The sequence below is a fragment of the Protopterus annectens genome, chromosome 11.part0 (genome assembly GCF_019279795.1).
Source record: "Protopterus annectens isolate FY-2018-M chromosome 11.part0, PAN1.0, whole genome shotgun sequence".
NCBI classification, from domain to species: domain Eukaryota; kingdom Metazoa; phylum Chordata; order Ceratodontiformes; family Protopteridae; genus Protopterus; species Protopterus annectens.
In genome coordinates, this window is record NC_056745.1 from 864084967 (window position 1) to 864102640 (window position 17674).

Here is a 17674-nt window from a genome sequence, read left to right on the forward strand (position 1 = left end):
GATGTGTGTGTCTGCTGGTGTTTCGACTATGGCGCCTATTTTGCAGTCATCTGCGAACTTTGTCAGCCACAGCCCTCCCGTGTTTGCTTTAACATCTGAGAAATAAATGCCGAACAAGATGGGTCCCAGGACAGATCCCTGTGGGACACCACTTGTGACTGGCTTTGAGTCTGACATTGCTCCAGCGATTTTAACTTTATGGGTTCTGTCCTTTAGCCAGATTGCAACCCATCTAGTGACATAAGGGTTTATATTTAAGCTGTTGAGCTTATCTATGATGCCTGAATGGGGTATTGTGTCGAAGGCCTTAGCCAAGTCCAGGTATGCTGTATGGACTGCTTTGCCCTCGTCAATGGCTCTAGTGACTGTTTCAAAAAAGTCAACCAGGTTTAAAAGGCAGGATCTGCCCTTTACAAAGCCAAACTGGGTGGGGTCAAGTGTCTGTAGGTCCCCTATGTCTCTGTTTATGAGTTCCATAATGATTCTTTCCATAGCTTTGCAGACCAGGCTGGTTAAGCTTATGGGGCGGTAGTTTCCAGGGTCTGTAGAGGCACCCCCCTTGTGGAGTGGGACCACTGTAGCTGTACGCCAGTGTTCAGGTACATATCCCGAGTAAGGCTAAGGTTAAATAGCATTTTTATGTGTGGGTTTAGCTCCTCTTGGAGTTCACGTAACACGCAACCCGGGATACCGTCAGGTCCCATTGATGCTGTGTTTTTTTGCTTTGTTTAGGGCGGTTCTCACTTGGACATCTGAGATGACAGGGAGATTACATTCAGCTGGGATAAGTATTTCTTCTTTTGGGGGTGAAGGAGGAGAAATTTGCACTGAACCTGTCAGCCAGAATGTTGGCAATATCTGTGGGTTCAGTGTATTTTTTATTGTTGTGACCCAACTCTGAGCATATCTGAGAGTTTCTGCCCAGGTTTCTAACATAGCTGAAGAAGGCTTTGTGGTTATCTTTAGTGTCCTTAGCGATTTTTCTCTCAAAGTTGGCCTTGGATGTTTTTATGAGAGAGCATAGTTTTTTGCTAATGTTGATCAGAGATGTCTTCCCTTCATGGGATTTTGCTCTGACATGCAGTAGCTTCCTTCTTTTGTTATACAATTTGTTTATGGCTGAGGTCCACCAGACAGGATGCTTACCTTTGGTGGAGAGGGTCTTGGATTTGTTTGGGATTGCATGATCCATGCATTCTTGGAGATGTCCATAGAAAGCATTTGTGAAGGATTCGGCATTGTGGGATGTGGTATCCACTGGCACAGTGGGCTTAAAGGATACCATCTCAGTCTTAAGAAGAGTGAAGTCTGCTTTTGAGAATTTTTTCACTGTGGTCTTTTGTGCTGGGGGTGGAGGTGGGATATGTATAGCCAGGGTGATTAGTTTGTGGTCAGATCTCACTAGTGAGGGGTATACTTCCGGTGTGGAGCATTTTGTCCCCATGTTTGTGATGATCAGGTCTAGTATATTATCTCCCCTAGTGGGAGAGGTGACTAATTGTTCCAGTGCATTTGAATTTATGAATTCCAGGAACCTTTGGGCTAGGGTATTAGGGCTAGAATAATGTACCCAATTTATGTTTGGGTAGTTGAAGTCTCCCAGTATGATGGTATTTTGTGATACATTCATATCCTCCAGTGTCTTCAGGAATTCTGAGTGGAGTTCTTGAGATTGGGAGGGTGGTCTGTAACATGCTACCAGTTGTATAGCAGTTTTGCCTATGGTTAGTTGCACCTGTATGGTCTCTGATGCTTCATGTGTTGCTACTAACCTGGAGGTGTGGGTGTCCTTGATGAATATGGACACTCCCCCTCCCTTTGTAGTTCGGCCCGGGTTTTGGGGCCGAAAAGCATGATACGAGGTATAGCCTGGTAACGCTGGGGTGCTCTCAGGAGCCTTGAACCAGGTTTCAGTTACTGCACAGACGTCGATGTTCTCCATGCTGAGGAGTGCATCAAGTGCCTGCATCTTGAGATTTAGACTTCTGGCGTTGAGCAGCATTACCCTTAGTTTTTTTCCGTTATTGTTTTCTAAGGAGGTAGGTTTGTCTTTTGAGCCTTGCCTAAAAAAGGCACTATGGGGGTGGCAAGAGCCTTAGCCAATATCCGGAAGCCCAGTGGTGACAGGTGTAAGCCATCCCTTGCGAAGCAGCGTGGCTTGTCCAACATGTCATCCCAGGCAGACAGACATTGGATCCCCTTAGAATGACACCAGTACTTGAGCCAATTGTTAAAGCTGATCATCTTGTCTTTGTATTGTGGTATCATTCTTGGTGAGGGCAAGATTCTGCTCAGGGTTAGGGTCATACCAGCCTGGGTTACATAATCGGAGAGCTCCTCTATGTCTCTTTTCATGTAGTCCAGGGAGGTACGTCTCAGGTCATTCACACCAGCATGGACAATGACGGAGTCATATTTGTACATGCTTTGGAGTGACTTGAGTGCGTGTGTTATGCGGCAGATCCTAGCTCCCAATAGACAGCTCACAGTCACCTTCTCCTTGTTCAGCCTGGTCAGCGGGACATCAGTGTGTCTGACTATAGAGTCACCTATTACTAGTGTATCTATGTGTATCTATTTGACTTCATATCTCCTAAACATATGCATTTCACTACATTATCTTGGAGTGTAACTTTGATGTATTGGACACTTGTGTGTAACTGGGGCCTTTATCCTCGGGCCTTCACTGAATATGGGCTTCTGGTCCAGCTGGACTAACCCAGTTGACAAATGTCAATGTACAGATAAAAAAATGTAAAACATTTTCCTATCACATGTAGAAAGCTGAATGGCCTATATTTGAACCATGCACCTAGTGCACACAAAGCCATAGCACTAACTATTCAGCTAACGAGGACATACTGACTAGAGCTATACAGTTTTATATAGCTCTCAGTTATGTTTAAGCACTGCTGAGCACCACACCGTGCTGTGCAAACCCACTTAGCTATGCTTAAACGTGACCTTTTCTAACTAATTAAATGCATCCGGTTTCTATTTTTAGATGTCTGGCAAGTGTCTATTGTTAAGTACCAAACCACGCAAACACACACACAGAAAAAAATATTTAAACATGATTCACTTTATTATTTAAGTGCCATCCAGCACTTCAACAGTGCAGGGGGTGTATTACTCATCTGCAGACACTAACACACCCCCTACACTGATTCTGTAACTGTGTTACACAGTTCTCTCTCAGCTGCTGAGCGGGAGCTGCAGACATGACCACAGTACACTCCATGTAGGACTTACACTATTTCTACATAAATCTGGGGGGTAGTGTTTGCACAATCCCCAGTGTAATAGTCTTGCCACACTATTGTGCCTTTCAGTATAAAGGCCCTCTGCCATGAGTGTGTCACACCCAGCAACAAAATGTGCAACAGTTTCCAGTTCTGTTTTTTGCAGAACATGCATTTGTCTGTTTGTCCTACATGTTCAGTGGACTTTGTAAACCAACCGCTATCCTGGGCCACCATTATTAACCTTTCATCTTTTTGTTTTAATTCACCTCTTCTTAATTTCCCAGTGTTAAATTCTGATTGACATGAGGTTGTCCAAGAGATCTATGTACTTTCCATAATATTTATTCCTTTTCCATTTTTTCCTTCTGATCTGATGCTTCTTCTTATATTATTTCGTTTGCTTTTTGGCACATTTAGTTGCTGACTGATTTTTGTCTATTTCTGCTTTGATTTCCATTCCTGCTTGATACTAAAATGTTTGTGGTAAACTAAGAGGAAAAATCATCTTAGATTTCCTCTCCTCATGTTTTTAAACTTTCACAATACCTGGATTTGGTGAGGTCAGCAGATAGGAGTGAGATGATAATAACATATGGTACAGAAACTGTGAAAGGATACACTGGGATGCTGGAACAAGAAATCCCTGTGAGAAAACCTTTAATTAAACGCAAATACTTCCCCTTTCTCACTTATTGCAGTCTAACAAAATAGTGAAACTGAACATAGAGGAACATGCCAGAAGTTTGAGAGTGTCTGTACTAGTGGCATAGATGGATAAAGTTCTGATAGTTGTCCAGATGACACAAGTTCAAATAACAACTCGGGCACTTGATGACATAGGCAAGAAGGATATGTTTGTCTATCCCAGGGGAGGGAAGAGGATGTTCATTTATCGGCAAGTGTGAATGAGTTGATTTGCCTGAAGGAGACTGTAGAAACAACCATAAACAACCACCCAGTGAGGGGTTGCCTTGCAGGAGTGAGCGTCAGAGCAGCACTGATGACCATTTCACTGCCCCACTGACTCTTGCTGAGTGGATGCAATGGGATATGGAAATGAAACATTTTTGAACTTCCCCAGATGGCTGCCTATATAAAGGCTTCTACATGATAGCCTCTCTTGGTTAGTCCTCAACCTTGGTAATGCGAAAATTAATGAGTCAATTGCCTGAGCAAACTTCCTATTAAGTAAACTCACACTCAAATGAATTCATGACCTCTAATGCCCTCCACATTAAAAATAATGTTCAAATAAGAAGTAGCCCATACTCACCAGAAATTCTCCAAGCCCAGCAATTTTCAAGCTACAATTTATTGCATTCATTGCATAAAAAATCCTTGAACAAAATTGTCTCTGTTGACTGGAATTTCCTTTTTGAATCCTTCAGAAGCATTGCCAGTCTTCAAACATTAACTAAGCATGTAACAAATAATTTTTGGAAGCAATTTGTGTGAGTGTTTCAGCAAATCAGGATGAATAATTGCAACAATTTTAGATACCAGAAATTGTAAATAATTAATGAGCATCACTGTTTCATATGGCTGGAAAAATGTTTTATATGTTGTTTATGCTGTATTAAGATGGATAAATAACACATTACTTTATCATTTGACCAGTACAGAATGGAGAACACATAATTTTTTTTTGTTTCATTTATAATTGTGTTATTGTTTGCAGTTACAGTTGTGATTGGCTTTTAAAAGCATTTGATGCCTCATAGCCAAAGCTATACCTGAAAAATGTCTGTAGATCACTGTATCAACCTGGTTATCAAATAGCAAACCTCTCTCTCTCTCTCTCTCTCTCTCTATATATATATATATATATACACACACACATATATGCACATAAATTGATCTAATTGTAATAAAATTTTCATGATGGGAGATGGGAAACTAGACAGGGGTCTAGGGAAGTAAATATTGTGGGAAGAAATATCCAGGGAATTGTTATGGCTAGGCTTGTATAAGCCCTAGGGCCAATAGCCTAGTACCAACCTATGAAAAATATCTAACAAAAAGTATTTAAAGACAAAATAATGACAGAAACTGAACTGATGTTTTTGCAGGGAAGCAAGCCCCCATTCATCCCCTGCAACTTGTTCCAAGTCTGAAACTGCACTACAGTGAGGCAGTGAGGAAAGGAAATCAATTTAGGTAGACCCACATAAAAATGTCTATCTAGCTATACAGACAGAAAGAGAGAGAGATGTATATATGAATTTAATATAATTAGGCTGACTTGATGGCTATAGTACATGCAAAAGTAGGGCATAAATACATTAGCACCACTGAATATTTTGGTTAAACAGAAGCAATAGCAAACACCTGTCATAAAGTAAGTGTAAATACAATGACACCAATAAAGCAAGCTACTAAATGGTGACTATTATAGACTAATTGTGCACCACCAATGACCATCTGCACTCTGGAACAGGCTGATGCACTTTTTGCCTTAAATTAGGAAGGTCACCTATTACCATTGAGAATAGGCAGGTTGAAGGCAGCTGCATAAGGAAATCAGAGGACATTGGCCCCTTTATCCTGCTTTAAATAACATAAAAGTAGGCATGCTTCTGCCAGATGGTGAAAGGAAGGTCCATATTTTTGATAGCAAAGATAGAAATGGCTCTGCCAGATCTGTCAGAACAGTTTTGTGTTACTAACAAAGCACAGAGGATGATCACAGTGAAAGTGAGAATAAATTGGGCTTTAATGAAGAATATGATGGGTGTCAGTGCTTTAAATTTAGGAGTTTGTAAATTTAACGGCCACAAAGGAAATTGTTCTTTATACAAGAAGGAGTTGGTTGGCTGTGCTTAGATTAGTGCAGCACTTTCCTCCTTTGGAGAATTCAGCACAAGCTTGCTGACCTTATTCATTGCTTCTTGCATTCTACTGCAGGTAGATTGGAGGTTCAGATGCACTTGCAGCCATGAATTACTTACCGTTTCTGAAAGCAAATATGGCTTCTTTAATTAGAAGTTTTGAGATTTTATAGCATGCCTTCAAGAGAGTGCTGATATTTGAAAGAAACTTGTCAATATTGATGACAGTTTATAAAGTACTGCCTTGAAGGGAAGATTAACTTCCAGATTTTTATTGTTAGGGAAAATTACCTTGCTTACTATGTTTGCTGACAACCACTGATTTAGTGTTTTTAAAGATCAGACAGAGCTCAGTCTGTTGAATTATATTCATATTTTATAATGTGTTGCTCCGAAATTAGGCTGGTGGTGCTGGTTGACCAATCAAAAGACTAAACTGCAAGGACATCTGTGTAGAGCAAAAAAGGGAATGCAGGGAGGCAGAATAAGAAGTCATTTATGAGTGTGGAGTAACACAATCACAGCAAACACTGAAAATGGGGTAAAATGGTCATAGGACAGGAGAGCTCTTATCTCATCTTAACTGTGTAGGAGCAATTATATAAGATAACCTTGAAACCAGCATAATTGTATATCTTTAACACTGTGACAGTTTATTTATTAGGTTATGGTGAGATACTGAGGTAAAGGCTTTTGTGATGTATTTATTGACAACTATAGTTGGTTTACCTTTATTTGAACATCACATTCTATTCTCTGTACATACAGTATTGCCAGCGTCACTTGCTCACAATAAGAGATGCAAGATATTCCATCAGTAATCAAACTGCAGAACTTCCCCTTCTTGACTTAATTTAGAATTTTCCATTGAATATGTAACCAAACAAGCTGAATCAGTTCCTTCAGAATTTGTGTTGTAAAGTAAAGTGCATTTTGTGATACCTCCTGTTGATGCTCTGTGAATACAGGGTCTAATTTTTATTTATTTATTTCAGTTTGATAATCCTGGAAAGTTATGGGACTCCTGTATTACTAGTGTCTTCAGTGGAAAGGCAGGTTTCAAGGTGTACTTGGAATGTTCTGCTTGGGAGATAAACTGAAACAATCTTACTCTGTTTGGGAGAAAAATGAATTTGATAAGTTTGTAAAGGAGCAGGTTATGATTTACTGTTTCAGATGGGCTTGTCATATCAATGAACCAACCTCTGTTATTTGTGACTCATTCATATTGTTATAAATGGTGTCAGTGGCGGTCTATAATTCTGTCATGGTACTGAATTTCTGATACTGTGTTGCTTGTGATAAAGAAGTCCAGGTTTGTTATAGGTGTGTAATCTTTGTGTTTCTTAGGGTTTACTTTTTTGGGGAAGAATGCTTAAAGACTTGGGGAAACAGAAGTGGTTAATGAGAGGTTGAATATATGTGTGAGACGTGCTGCAATGAAAGTAGTTGCCATTTTCATCAATGTGAGGTGTAATTTGAGAGTTTAGAGCTAGCTTTTTCATTTTTGTTGAGAAGATCTATTCTGACTTCTTTAGCAGTGAGATGACTCAAGTAAAATATTGGGCTGTAGCTGCTAAGGTGTATAGTTGGAAAGATTATATTTGGGAGCCTTGTGTTCTAGTGTCAGTTGGGTGGATCTGAACATGTACTTAGTGTTTGATGAGGTTCTTAATAGTGCCAATTGAGAAGCTGCTGTAGTCTTTAAGAAAATTAAGGCTTCTTTTGCCTTAGTGACTGATTGAGTGGAATTGGTGAAGCTGAATTGGTGAAGCTGCCTGTTAAAGATTTTAACTCTTTCCGGAAGTGTTTTGAGCTGGAGGCTATTGCAGTTTGTGTCTATAAATGAGGGCTTTGCTACAATGGTAGCAACTCTGGCCCTTTTTCTGAGGTGGTTATATCTTTCATGTATTTTGTTGTTTTAGAGTTGCTGTTTCCATTAATTTCAGGATGAATCCCTGGACTTAAGTAGTTGTTTTGTTTTATTTTCTGTCTGCTTTACCACCTTTTTACAATTGGGAAGATGTTTTGAATTTGTCTCAAGTCTCCAAGATGTGGGCAAAAGCTTTGTTTGGAACTGTGCAGTTGTAAATAGTGGGTCAATCAATGTTTAGAAGGTACTCATTTAGTAGCTGATGTTTAGTTTTTGAGAATAGTTGGTAGACAATTGTACAAGATAGTTTTTTACTGATTTAAAAGAGCAAGTAGCAAGAAGTAGGCAGTGATTTAATTCATTATGTTGAGGTCGAGAATAGAGTTATTGTCTGTCAGTCAGTTGAGTCTTGTAGGTCTTTCATTAGTTATTTAAAACCGTGAAACAAAAGTATTTTATTAAGAGCGTAACTAAGAGCAATGCCAGTATTAATACTGAATTTGACTATTACCGTCGTGTTTTGTGTTAGCCAGTTGTTGTAATATGGTTACTGAGTCTAGGTAGGCAATGTAAACTATGCAGAAATGGTGGAATGACCACCAGCTGCATGATGTATCGATATGATTTTTGTATGCTTCATTCGATGCAGTGCTTACCTTTTGGATGGTAACTGATAGAGTCTTATTAATAAGCATCGCTACTCTGCCACCTTGTTTGGGAGCCTGCCTATTGTCTAGGTAGTTGGTGGAGAGGGATAAAGCTATAAGCTATAGTTCTTGTGGTACAGGGTTTGATTCTCTTTCAGCCTTATTCTTCCTATGTGACCTTGAGCAACTCACTTAACCAGACATTGCTTCCAGGTCATCCCTGAAAAATGACTGTGTGTCCAGTTGCCCAGTTGCCCTACTTTGTTAACAAATGTGTATTGCTAGAGTCAATGTACTGAGAAGGACAAGGATAGTCCTTTAGCCAGAATTCCTATTATTCTCAAATGTGTGGTTTTATATTATAAAGCAAGACTTCAAGGACTGACCATTTGTTGTTTATGCTGCTAATGGTGAAGCAGGTCAATTTTATTTTTGAGGAATGTTTTGTCATTGTTGTAAGGGTTAGTGGTGTTACCATGGGGATTTCATTGTTTGGGTGATTGCTGACTACTTGTAGTCTGAGAAAGTTGTGCAATGAGTGTTGGGCCTGAATTCGGTTGACTATATCATGCCTGTAGTAGTTTGATGAGGAAATAATAGAGTTTAGTGAAGAGCTTTTTTATTGGGCTGAAGGTTAAATCATTTTATAAGAGGTAGTTTTGAAGAAAATATTGCCTTCAGTTAAAATAGAAGTTAAGTAAGGGTTGAAGCTAAGGAATAGCAATGAAGATGAGATGGGGTGTTAAAATCTGCTTTTGCAAACAGTCACCTGATAGGAATGCATCAGTTTTAAGCAGATTATCAGAGAGTGGAAGAGACTGAGAGTAGTGAGAAAAGTCCTGGGCAAATGTATCTTTTTGAGTAAATCTGGAATATGATGAATCCCCCATCCCTCAAAAAATATGTGACAAGGCCACTGCTATCTTGTGTTAGCTTATAGTGAGGTAAGTTTATTAATGCAGTAATATAAAGACAGGAGTAACAATTTTTAAAGAGAATCAAACGTACTAAGGAGAAGAATTCAAGTAAGGACATGGATAATGATAGGCATATCATTGGGTTAGGAGGGTGGCCTAATGCTTAAGGTGTTTGACTTACAAACCCAAGGTGCAGGGTTTGAGCCTCACAAGGGATAATTGGCTAGGCTTGTAAGGGCAGTTAGCCTATTACTAACCTATGAACCATATGTAATGATAAATAGAGCAGATGATGTGTTTCTTAAGTTTGGAGGAGAGACAGGGAGTGGGCGTTAAATTGCTGAAGGAATGAGGGGTATTATGTGACAACATTTGGGATGTGAGGTGTAATGCAGTGTAAAGGATGTGATGTCAGAGTGTATGGGAATAGGAGCAGAGTGGAGAACAAAGTGACACTGAGCATAGCAAGGCAAAGCAGAGCAGGATCAAACATAGAAGCAATTAGGTTTCATCAGAGATTAGTAAAACATTTTAATAGACTGGTAAACAGCAATAGCAGTGTTGATGTTAAAAACTAACAGAAGAGGATGCAGAGTATTTAAAAGAAAGACAAAATAGATAACATCAGCAAGAGTGAGCACATAACATTGTCGAAAATATCAGTAAAAGAGTGCTAAAAGAAAACAGGATCAGCTCAGAATGAAATTTGAAAAACTAAACAGCAGTCAAAAGACTAGTAGGTCACTGTGACTTATAGGTTCATAGGTAGGTACTAGGCTATCGGCCCTAGGGCCTATACAAGCCTAGACAAAAAGGTACCCTGGCTTTCGCCACCCAAGAAAATTATTTCCCCTTTCGAGTAGAGCCACAGAGGTGATCCTCGGGGTGAATTTCCTATCTCCCATCCAATCATCAAGATTTTTCTTGAAGAGCGCTAATGATGAGCTTTGTTTGATACAGATAGGTAGTCTGTTCCAGAGTATTTGAAGTCTCTGGGACAGGAATCTATCACTGACAGATAGTCAGGAGAGTAACTAGGTTGCAATTTTAGAGTAACAAATGGACACCAGTAGGAAGGGAACAAGGTATGGAAAATTATTCCTAAGATACTATTGTACTCTTTAGTAAAGCTCTGAAAGTGCCAGTTTTAGAAAGCCATCTGTGATGTGGCAAATTCTCTCCTCCACATAGAACAATAATTCTAACATTTGTTTTGAGCCATGCAGTGTGCATTCCTGTAACTTCTTATCTTTGTCCGCAATGCACTGATAAGCAGTTTGTAGTCTACCACTGCATGCGTTTAAAAATGTCTGAATTCAAAAGTGCATTCCTGTGGTCATTGGACGTGCCATGCCACACAAATGTCTTCTTCACATTACATCAGTCAGTCTTCTTCACATTACATCAGTCTATCACTGATGTGGAGACCCGCAAACAGTCGTTTGCAGTGGTGACTACGGAAGAAACCATCTAATCTCTGCAAGTAGCATGCAAACCAGAATTTGTACTGAAGCTGTGAAGTGAATCTTTTGGTCTCTTATCTTCTTTCACATGCTATGAATGAGCTAGGGAGCTTAAAGCCTTCGGAAGGTTGCCACTGAACTGCCCAAATTATGTTTTCTCCATCTCGGTAAGGATGCTGCATTTGTACAGCCCACAGCCCAGTGTTGCCACTGTTTTTCATAATATCATTCATGCTTTTACAGACTGCAGTGTGGGCACAAATAATTTAAGTGGTTGCCAGGGCACTGCTGAGATACTTTCTGGTCTGCCATTGTTATGACACTCCATTTATAAAGGCCAATATCTATCTTCCTACAGGGCACCATGCATCCTTTTACTGAATCTCCTATTTTTATCTATCATCAGTAGGTCACTGGTGTTGTCGTGCATGTTGCTCTCAGTAGCACACATCTGTACAAATTCAGCAGAACTGGTGGGTGGAATCACAGTTGTCACTGCCTCAGTCAGACCAAGTTCACTTGGATGGAAGTTGTTTGTAGTATGAAGACCTGCAGCACTGTAGGTTATACATTGTCTCAATAATATTAATTATTTATTATTATTAGAGCCCTTTTGCTGCAAGTCACCTATCCTGAAAGTGAATGTGTTTGTACTTATAGATGTGCTATAAAGAAGGCACGTGTTAAACCATTACCGGCAATGCTTAACAAAATGACTTCCTGGTTATGAGTAGTCCTTCACACAGCTGTTCTCATACCACAGGCACTGACATCTCAATGACATGCATGCAGAGGTAATGAAGCAATGTTTGCACATGATACAGTACAGTACAGTTCTATTCAGAATAGATAAACGTTGTGTTACTTTGTTATTTCAGGGTGTAAAATTTTTATGGATAGTACTTCTGGATGCAGTGCCAGTACCATTGGGCTCAATGGTTTTAGGACATGCCCACTGGAATAAACAACACACTTACTGTGTGCTACAGCTGTGTGTCACAGAGCATCTGCATCCTTATTATCAGTGATGACAACTGTGTAGCTGTAGCAAGAATGAGGCTGCAGGTCTTACAGCAAAGTCTACCAGCCCAACACAAGGTAGCAGTGTTGTCTGCAGAACTAAAAATAATGTGAAAAGAAACATGATTAACAATAGTATTGCACTATAACTAGCATATCATATTCTTATTGGTGTGCTTTCTTAATGCAGTATTAGTTGCTTATCTTACAAGAAAAGGATTTTTGTTTACTGAATCAGAAGAAACAAAACTTGCTAATTTATGTGTTTTCTTTTCCTGATGAGCACACTCTACATTCCTGTCATGGACAACCAATATCTGTTTCCTTTTCAGTCCTGAGTCTGTTAATGCAAGACACACACATATGCACATAACCATAAAATGCACATATTTATAAGTTACTAAAATTTCAAGGTAATGAAATGAAACATTTTTAAGCCCACATCAAATTAGTGTTTAGCTGAACTACAAAGGTTCATTTCAGCCCAAACCTCATTCATTAAATTAATTATGAAAATGTTTTAAAATTGAGTCTATATTAGAACATCAAAGTTTCAAAACTTCGAATGTTCTAATATCGACCCCTATTCAGCGAAAGCTGAAAATATCGAAGCAACAGAAAACCATTTTTTTTTCCTAGGGAAAGAATTTGGTTGTCCATTTTTGTTGCTTCTGTATTTTCAGAGCTGTGGTGTTAAGTTATGGGTCGGGTTCATGTAAGTGAGCAATTGAGTGCGGATTAGGTTAGTTAGGGTTAGGGTGCGGGTTAGGTATGTGTGCGATTGTGTGGACATGAGGGTTAGGGTGGGGTAGGTGAGTTAGGGTTAGGGCGTGGGTTAGGTATGTGTGCGATTGTGTGGATGTGAGGGTTAGGACGGGTTAGATGAGTTAGGGTTAGGGTGCGGGTTAGGTAATTGTGCGATTGTGTGGATGTGATGGTTAGGGCGGGGTAGGTGAGTTAGGGTTAGGGCGCGGGTGAGGTGAATGTGCGATAGTGACGCAGTTAGGGTTTGGGTTAAGGTAAGTGGATAGTTAGTGGTATATGTATAGTTTAGTGTAGGGTTAGGTGTAAGATTTTAGGTGTATGTGTGTGTGGATTGCTGTTTGTTTGGTGTGCTTGTGTTGTGTGTATGTGTTATGGAACAGCAAATTTTTTCCCTAGGAAAAAATTTGCTGTTCTGTATGTTCAATGTTTTCAGCTTTCGCTGAATAGGGGTCAATATTAGAACATTCGAAGTTTTGAAACTTTGATGTTCTAATATAGACCCGTAAAATTAATGTTTGTGTTTGAGATTGCAAGTATTTCATAGTAATACACTGATGAAAAACATGCTTTCAGAGAAAACACAATCTGAGAACCATGCCAGATTCAAAGCTAGATGTTAAAACAACCAAAATATCAGCAAAAGCAAGTTCAACACAATGAGGCCTGTAGAACATTTTTGTTGACATTTATTTCTGCATTACTGAAGACATGATGAATCCCAGGACAGCAAAATAATAACTCAGCTATGTTCAGTGTCTTTCTTAACTAGCATTTATCATCATCATCTTTATCAGTTTCAAACTACAGCTAGATCCTTGTGGTAGTGTCTTTTAAACACATATTGCACATATTATACATGATTTGGTAATTGCAAGAAAAGCAAGAACTACATAATCATATATTCATCACTTTCAGGTTCATAGGTAAGTACTAGGATACAGGGCTGGCCTTTGGTCAACTGGTGCCCTAAGCAAAAGTTCTCCACAGCACACACCCCCAACACCACTCTGTGCCCTCATCCTGGTCTATCTACACCATCCAGATTACTGGAAAAGTGCCCCTGCTAGAGCGGTCCCCTAGGCGGCTACCTAGTTGGCCTATGCCAAAGGCCGGCTATGCTAGGATAGTTACCCTTGCAGGCCATTTTAAGCTTTGCCAGGTTCCATTTTGTTGCTTGAATTAACCTACTGCATTTGTAGTTAGATTGGCCTTACCCGTCAGATGGTTGATAATTATATATTAACCCTAATGAGAATAACTGGGATCATGTCATAAATAATTGATAGGATCCATGCATGTGATAAAGCATTTAGGAGCTGCCTCTGTCCAATAGTATACTGGGAACAGTCCTGGGATATAATTTCTGTTTCCTATTCATAGATCCAAGTTATGTTTGAATTTGGATAGTGATGAACTTTGTTTTTCATGGATGAGTAGTCTGTTCCAGAGCATCAGTATCTTCTGTAAGACATACTTGTCCATCCAAACAATTCTGTTGATGCTGTAGAAGAAGTTTAGATTCCTAGGCTGAGTATTTTTGATACCATTTGACTTACTGATGTGCAGTCATTGGATGCCTTGTATGCCAGAAAATAGGTCAACTGTTAACAGTCTGTAGGATACTGAGTATAGTGTCAGGGCTTTGATTTGGTTCATGTAGGGCATATTGTTTAGGCCTTGTATTCTTTCAGTATGGTATTTCTGTAGGCATTTTAATTTATGCATGTGTCTGGACAGATACGTGCCAAAGGGGGCATTATACTCAATGACTGGCCTAATGAGGACTGAGTAAAGGGGAACAATGACATCTGTAGATCCAGGCACAATCCATTTGTTTATAAGGTGTACAAAATGGAAGGGCTTTCTTATGATAATGGACATATGTTAGTTGGTAGTTAGGTCACTGTCCGCATAAGTTCCCATATCCTGAATAACTGGGTCAAATTTGAGGGCCATATTGTCAATGTGGTAGTTCCCTGAGGTAAATGGCTTCCCAAAGGATATAATAATACATTTTTTGGCATTTACAGTAGTTTCAATTCATGATTATGACACAAGCTATTTATTTTGGATAAGCATTCCCATTGGATGGCCAACTCATTTAGGGAATCAGTAACTACTCCTAGCTTGCAGTCATCTTCAAACTTCATTAGCCAAAGCCCTCTGGTATTGTCTTTTACTTCAGAGAAGTAGATGCCAAACAGAAGAGATGCCAACACGGAACACTGGAGGACTCTAGTGGTGACTGACCTCTTTGTAGAGGTGCATCTTATCTGTGAGCTAGTTGGCAGTCCAGCAGGTGGCATAGGGGTATATTTCCAGTTTATTTAGCTTTTCTACTATGCCTGAGTGGAGAATTGTATCAAAAGTTTTGAAGTACTCCCAGGATAGCATTGTTGCCATCATATATGTTTATCTTTCCTCATCAAGATGTGTGACATGGTGGGTAACAAGTAAGAAAAGTGAGTGACAAACAAATTTCAGGCTGTTAGTGCAAAAGACAATGACATCAAGAGTGATAATGTTTTCAATATCTGCAAATATTAGAACATTATAAATGATAACATTATAAATGATTATGGATTTGTGCTTCAAAATGTCATTGTACAACAGAGAAATCTCCCAACACATGCTTGTGACTCTGTATGGTGGTAATTATTTAATATATGGTTTCAGTTATTTTTTTTTCTAAATATGAAGTAAAATAATGTTACTGTTGTAGGTATTATCTGTACAAATATGTGCTTCTGCTTTCTGCACTGGTCAGTATTTAGTACAGCTGTACCAACATAGTGTTTCTCTGTGTCAGTTTCTTTATACAGAAAAGACTTGCAAATATGCTGCTTTTTCTGACGAGATGTTAGCTGTCTTTACCTGTGACTGATTTTTTTTTTCTTTGCAGGGTGGCTGGTAGATGTAACTGGTGACTACAGGTATATGTACCTTGTATGTGGTGCTATTGTTATAGTCGCAAGTATATGGCTTTTCATTGGGAATGCCATCAATTACAGACTGTTGGAAAAGGAGAAGAAGGCAGAAGATGCGGAAACAAAATCAGCAATGAGTGATTCAAAGGAATCTGAACCCTTGTCAAACAATGAAGCTGCAAAACTTGCTGTTACAAATAATGTAACAGAAGATCAGTCAGAAAGAGAAACAGATATTTAATATGGACAGTCTAATTTAATTCTTTTCATCTAAAAATTATGCCCATGAAGTATGTTTCTATCATCTGTCCACATAATTCCTTCTGTGAGATACTGTATTGAGCTACATTCTCAGTATAGTGATTTTGTGATATCAAATACTATTCTTTTTCGTGTTCTGTTGACATACTTTATGTAATACTGAGGGCATTTTTAAAAACATGATACTGCTGATACTAATCTAATCTAGTTTTCATTTAGTTCATGGTTAATGGATCAAAGCAGCAGTTGTCAGCTCCCAAACTCATTGGAACAGGTCTGTTAACTTCAGCACTGATCAAAAATGAAGAAGAATACACAATGTCTCACACCTCTGCATATACAAATTGGTTCAAACTTGGGGATAAAAGAGGAACACTTGCTGTTCTCAAAGTTCAATCAGCATGGAGTTCACTCTAAGGAAACAGGTGCAAACCAGGCACTGACAGCTTTGCCTCAGTGTTTCAATACTAGATGAAAGCTGCAGCTAGATAAAGCCTTTCCATGTGCTAATATAATATTTGAAATATTTCACTTCCCAGAGTTGGTTGCAAGGAGATTAAGAAATGGGCATAGAAATATGAAATATTGTTGACTGAAGAAAGATTTGTTTTCTTGCAGTTTTCTTTTGTAATTAAAATAGAAGTACATAAGTATCAGTCAGTAACGAAATGTCATGCAGGCTGCACTTTTAAACTACATATTAACAAGTGTTATATGATGCTAGAAAAGCATTTAGAATTAAGATGTATGCACTATAAATTGAAATATAGCAATGCACTGTACTTTTCCTAAAGGCTACTTGATTGAAGGCATGGTAAAATACTGAAACTTGCCATTTTTAAATTGTGCAGTGTTTTTAGGTTACACTGTAACTGAAAACTGAACACTGGAAATAAATAATTCAAAACATGTATTTTAAGATGATTCATGGCAGTCAGTCATGAAAGGAAAAGTTTTATATATAACAGTGAATGCATGTGGGTCGTGTTTGTGTGATCATGAATCAAAAGGTGGGATTTTATTTGGCTGGAAACATAAAATCCTAGATCAAGAATTCAGTCTATTAGGAAATAGTATGGTCACATTGACTTGGAGAAAGAATATTTACCATTACCAGAATGTATGTGGTCTCAGAGTTAGTACATATAAATAAGAAATGTGTGGAGGCAAAGATCACCTTCTGTCCCCTTGCAAAGCTCCTGTCAGCTTGCCCTTTGTGAAAAACATTTGTAATTTAAGTTTTTACAGGTTGAAGCTTGCCAGTCATTGACTTTCAGCAATCATATGAAAAAAAAAACTCACATTTTGTGAGGTCCAGAAGCAAAAACCTGCATCTATCTACACAAACATACACATGCACTAATGATAGTAAATGTGAAAATGCTTTGCTGTTTTGATTTGCTGTCTAAATTAAAACACATTAAAGTATAAGAAATGCTGGAACTCTTCTTTAGTTTTACACACACACACACACACACACACACACACACACACACACACACACAAACACACAATGTATGTGTGTGTATGTTTCTGTGCATTTATTTAATATACACATGTGTCATATAAACTATGTGCATGCTGTGTTTGTGTGTGTGTGTGTGTGTGTGTGTGTGTGTGTGTGTGTGTGTGTGTGTGTGTGTGTGTGTGTGTGTTTTCACTTAAATGGGTAACAATAATTCATCTGATTATAACACAACATGCAGAGTTTTTAGAAAATTTGCTATA

General features: G+C 38.8%; 1 protein-coding gene across 5 annotated transcripts in view; it reads left to right on the forward strand.

The window, feature by feature from the left end:
• Positions 1 to 16865, forward strand: part of SLC16A7 (solute carrier family 16 member 7) — a 1124843-nt gene extending 1107978 nt beyond the window's left edge. For all 5 annotated transcript variants that reach the window (XM_044088276.1, XM_044088278.1, XM_044088279.1 and 2 more), the window contains one exon: positions 15661 to 16865. In XM_044088276.1, coding sequence (XP_043944211.1) covers positions 15661 to 15926 — 266 coding nt within the window. In that variant the 3' untranslated portion in view covers positions 15927 to 16865. The remainder of the gene's footprint in view (positions 1 to 15660) is intronic.
• Positions 16866 to 17674: the final 809 nt, after the last annotated feature.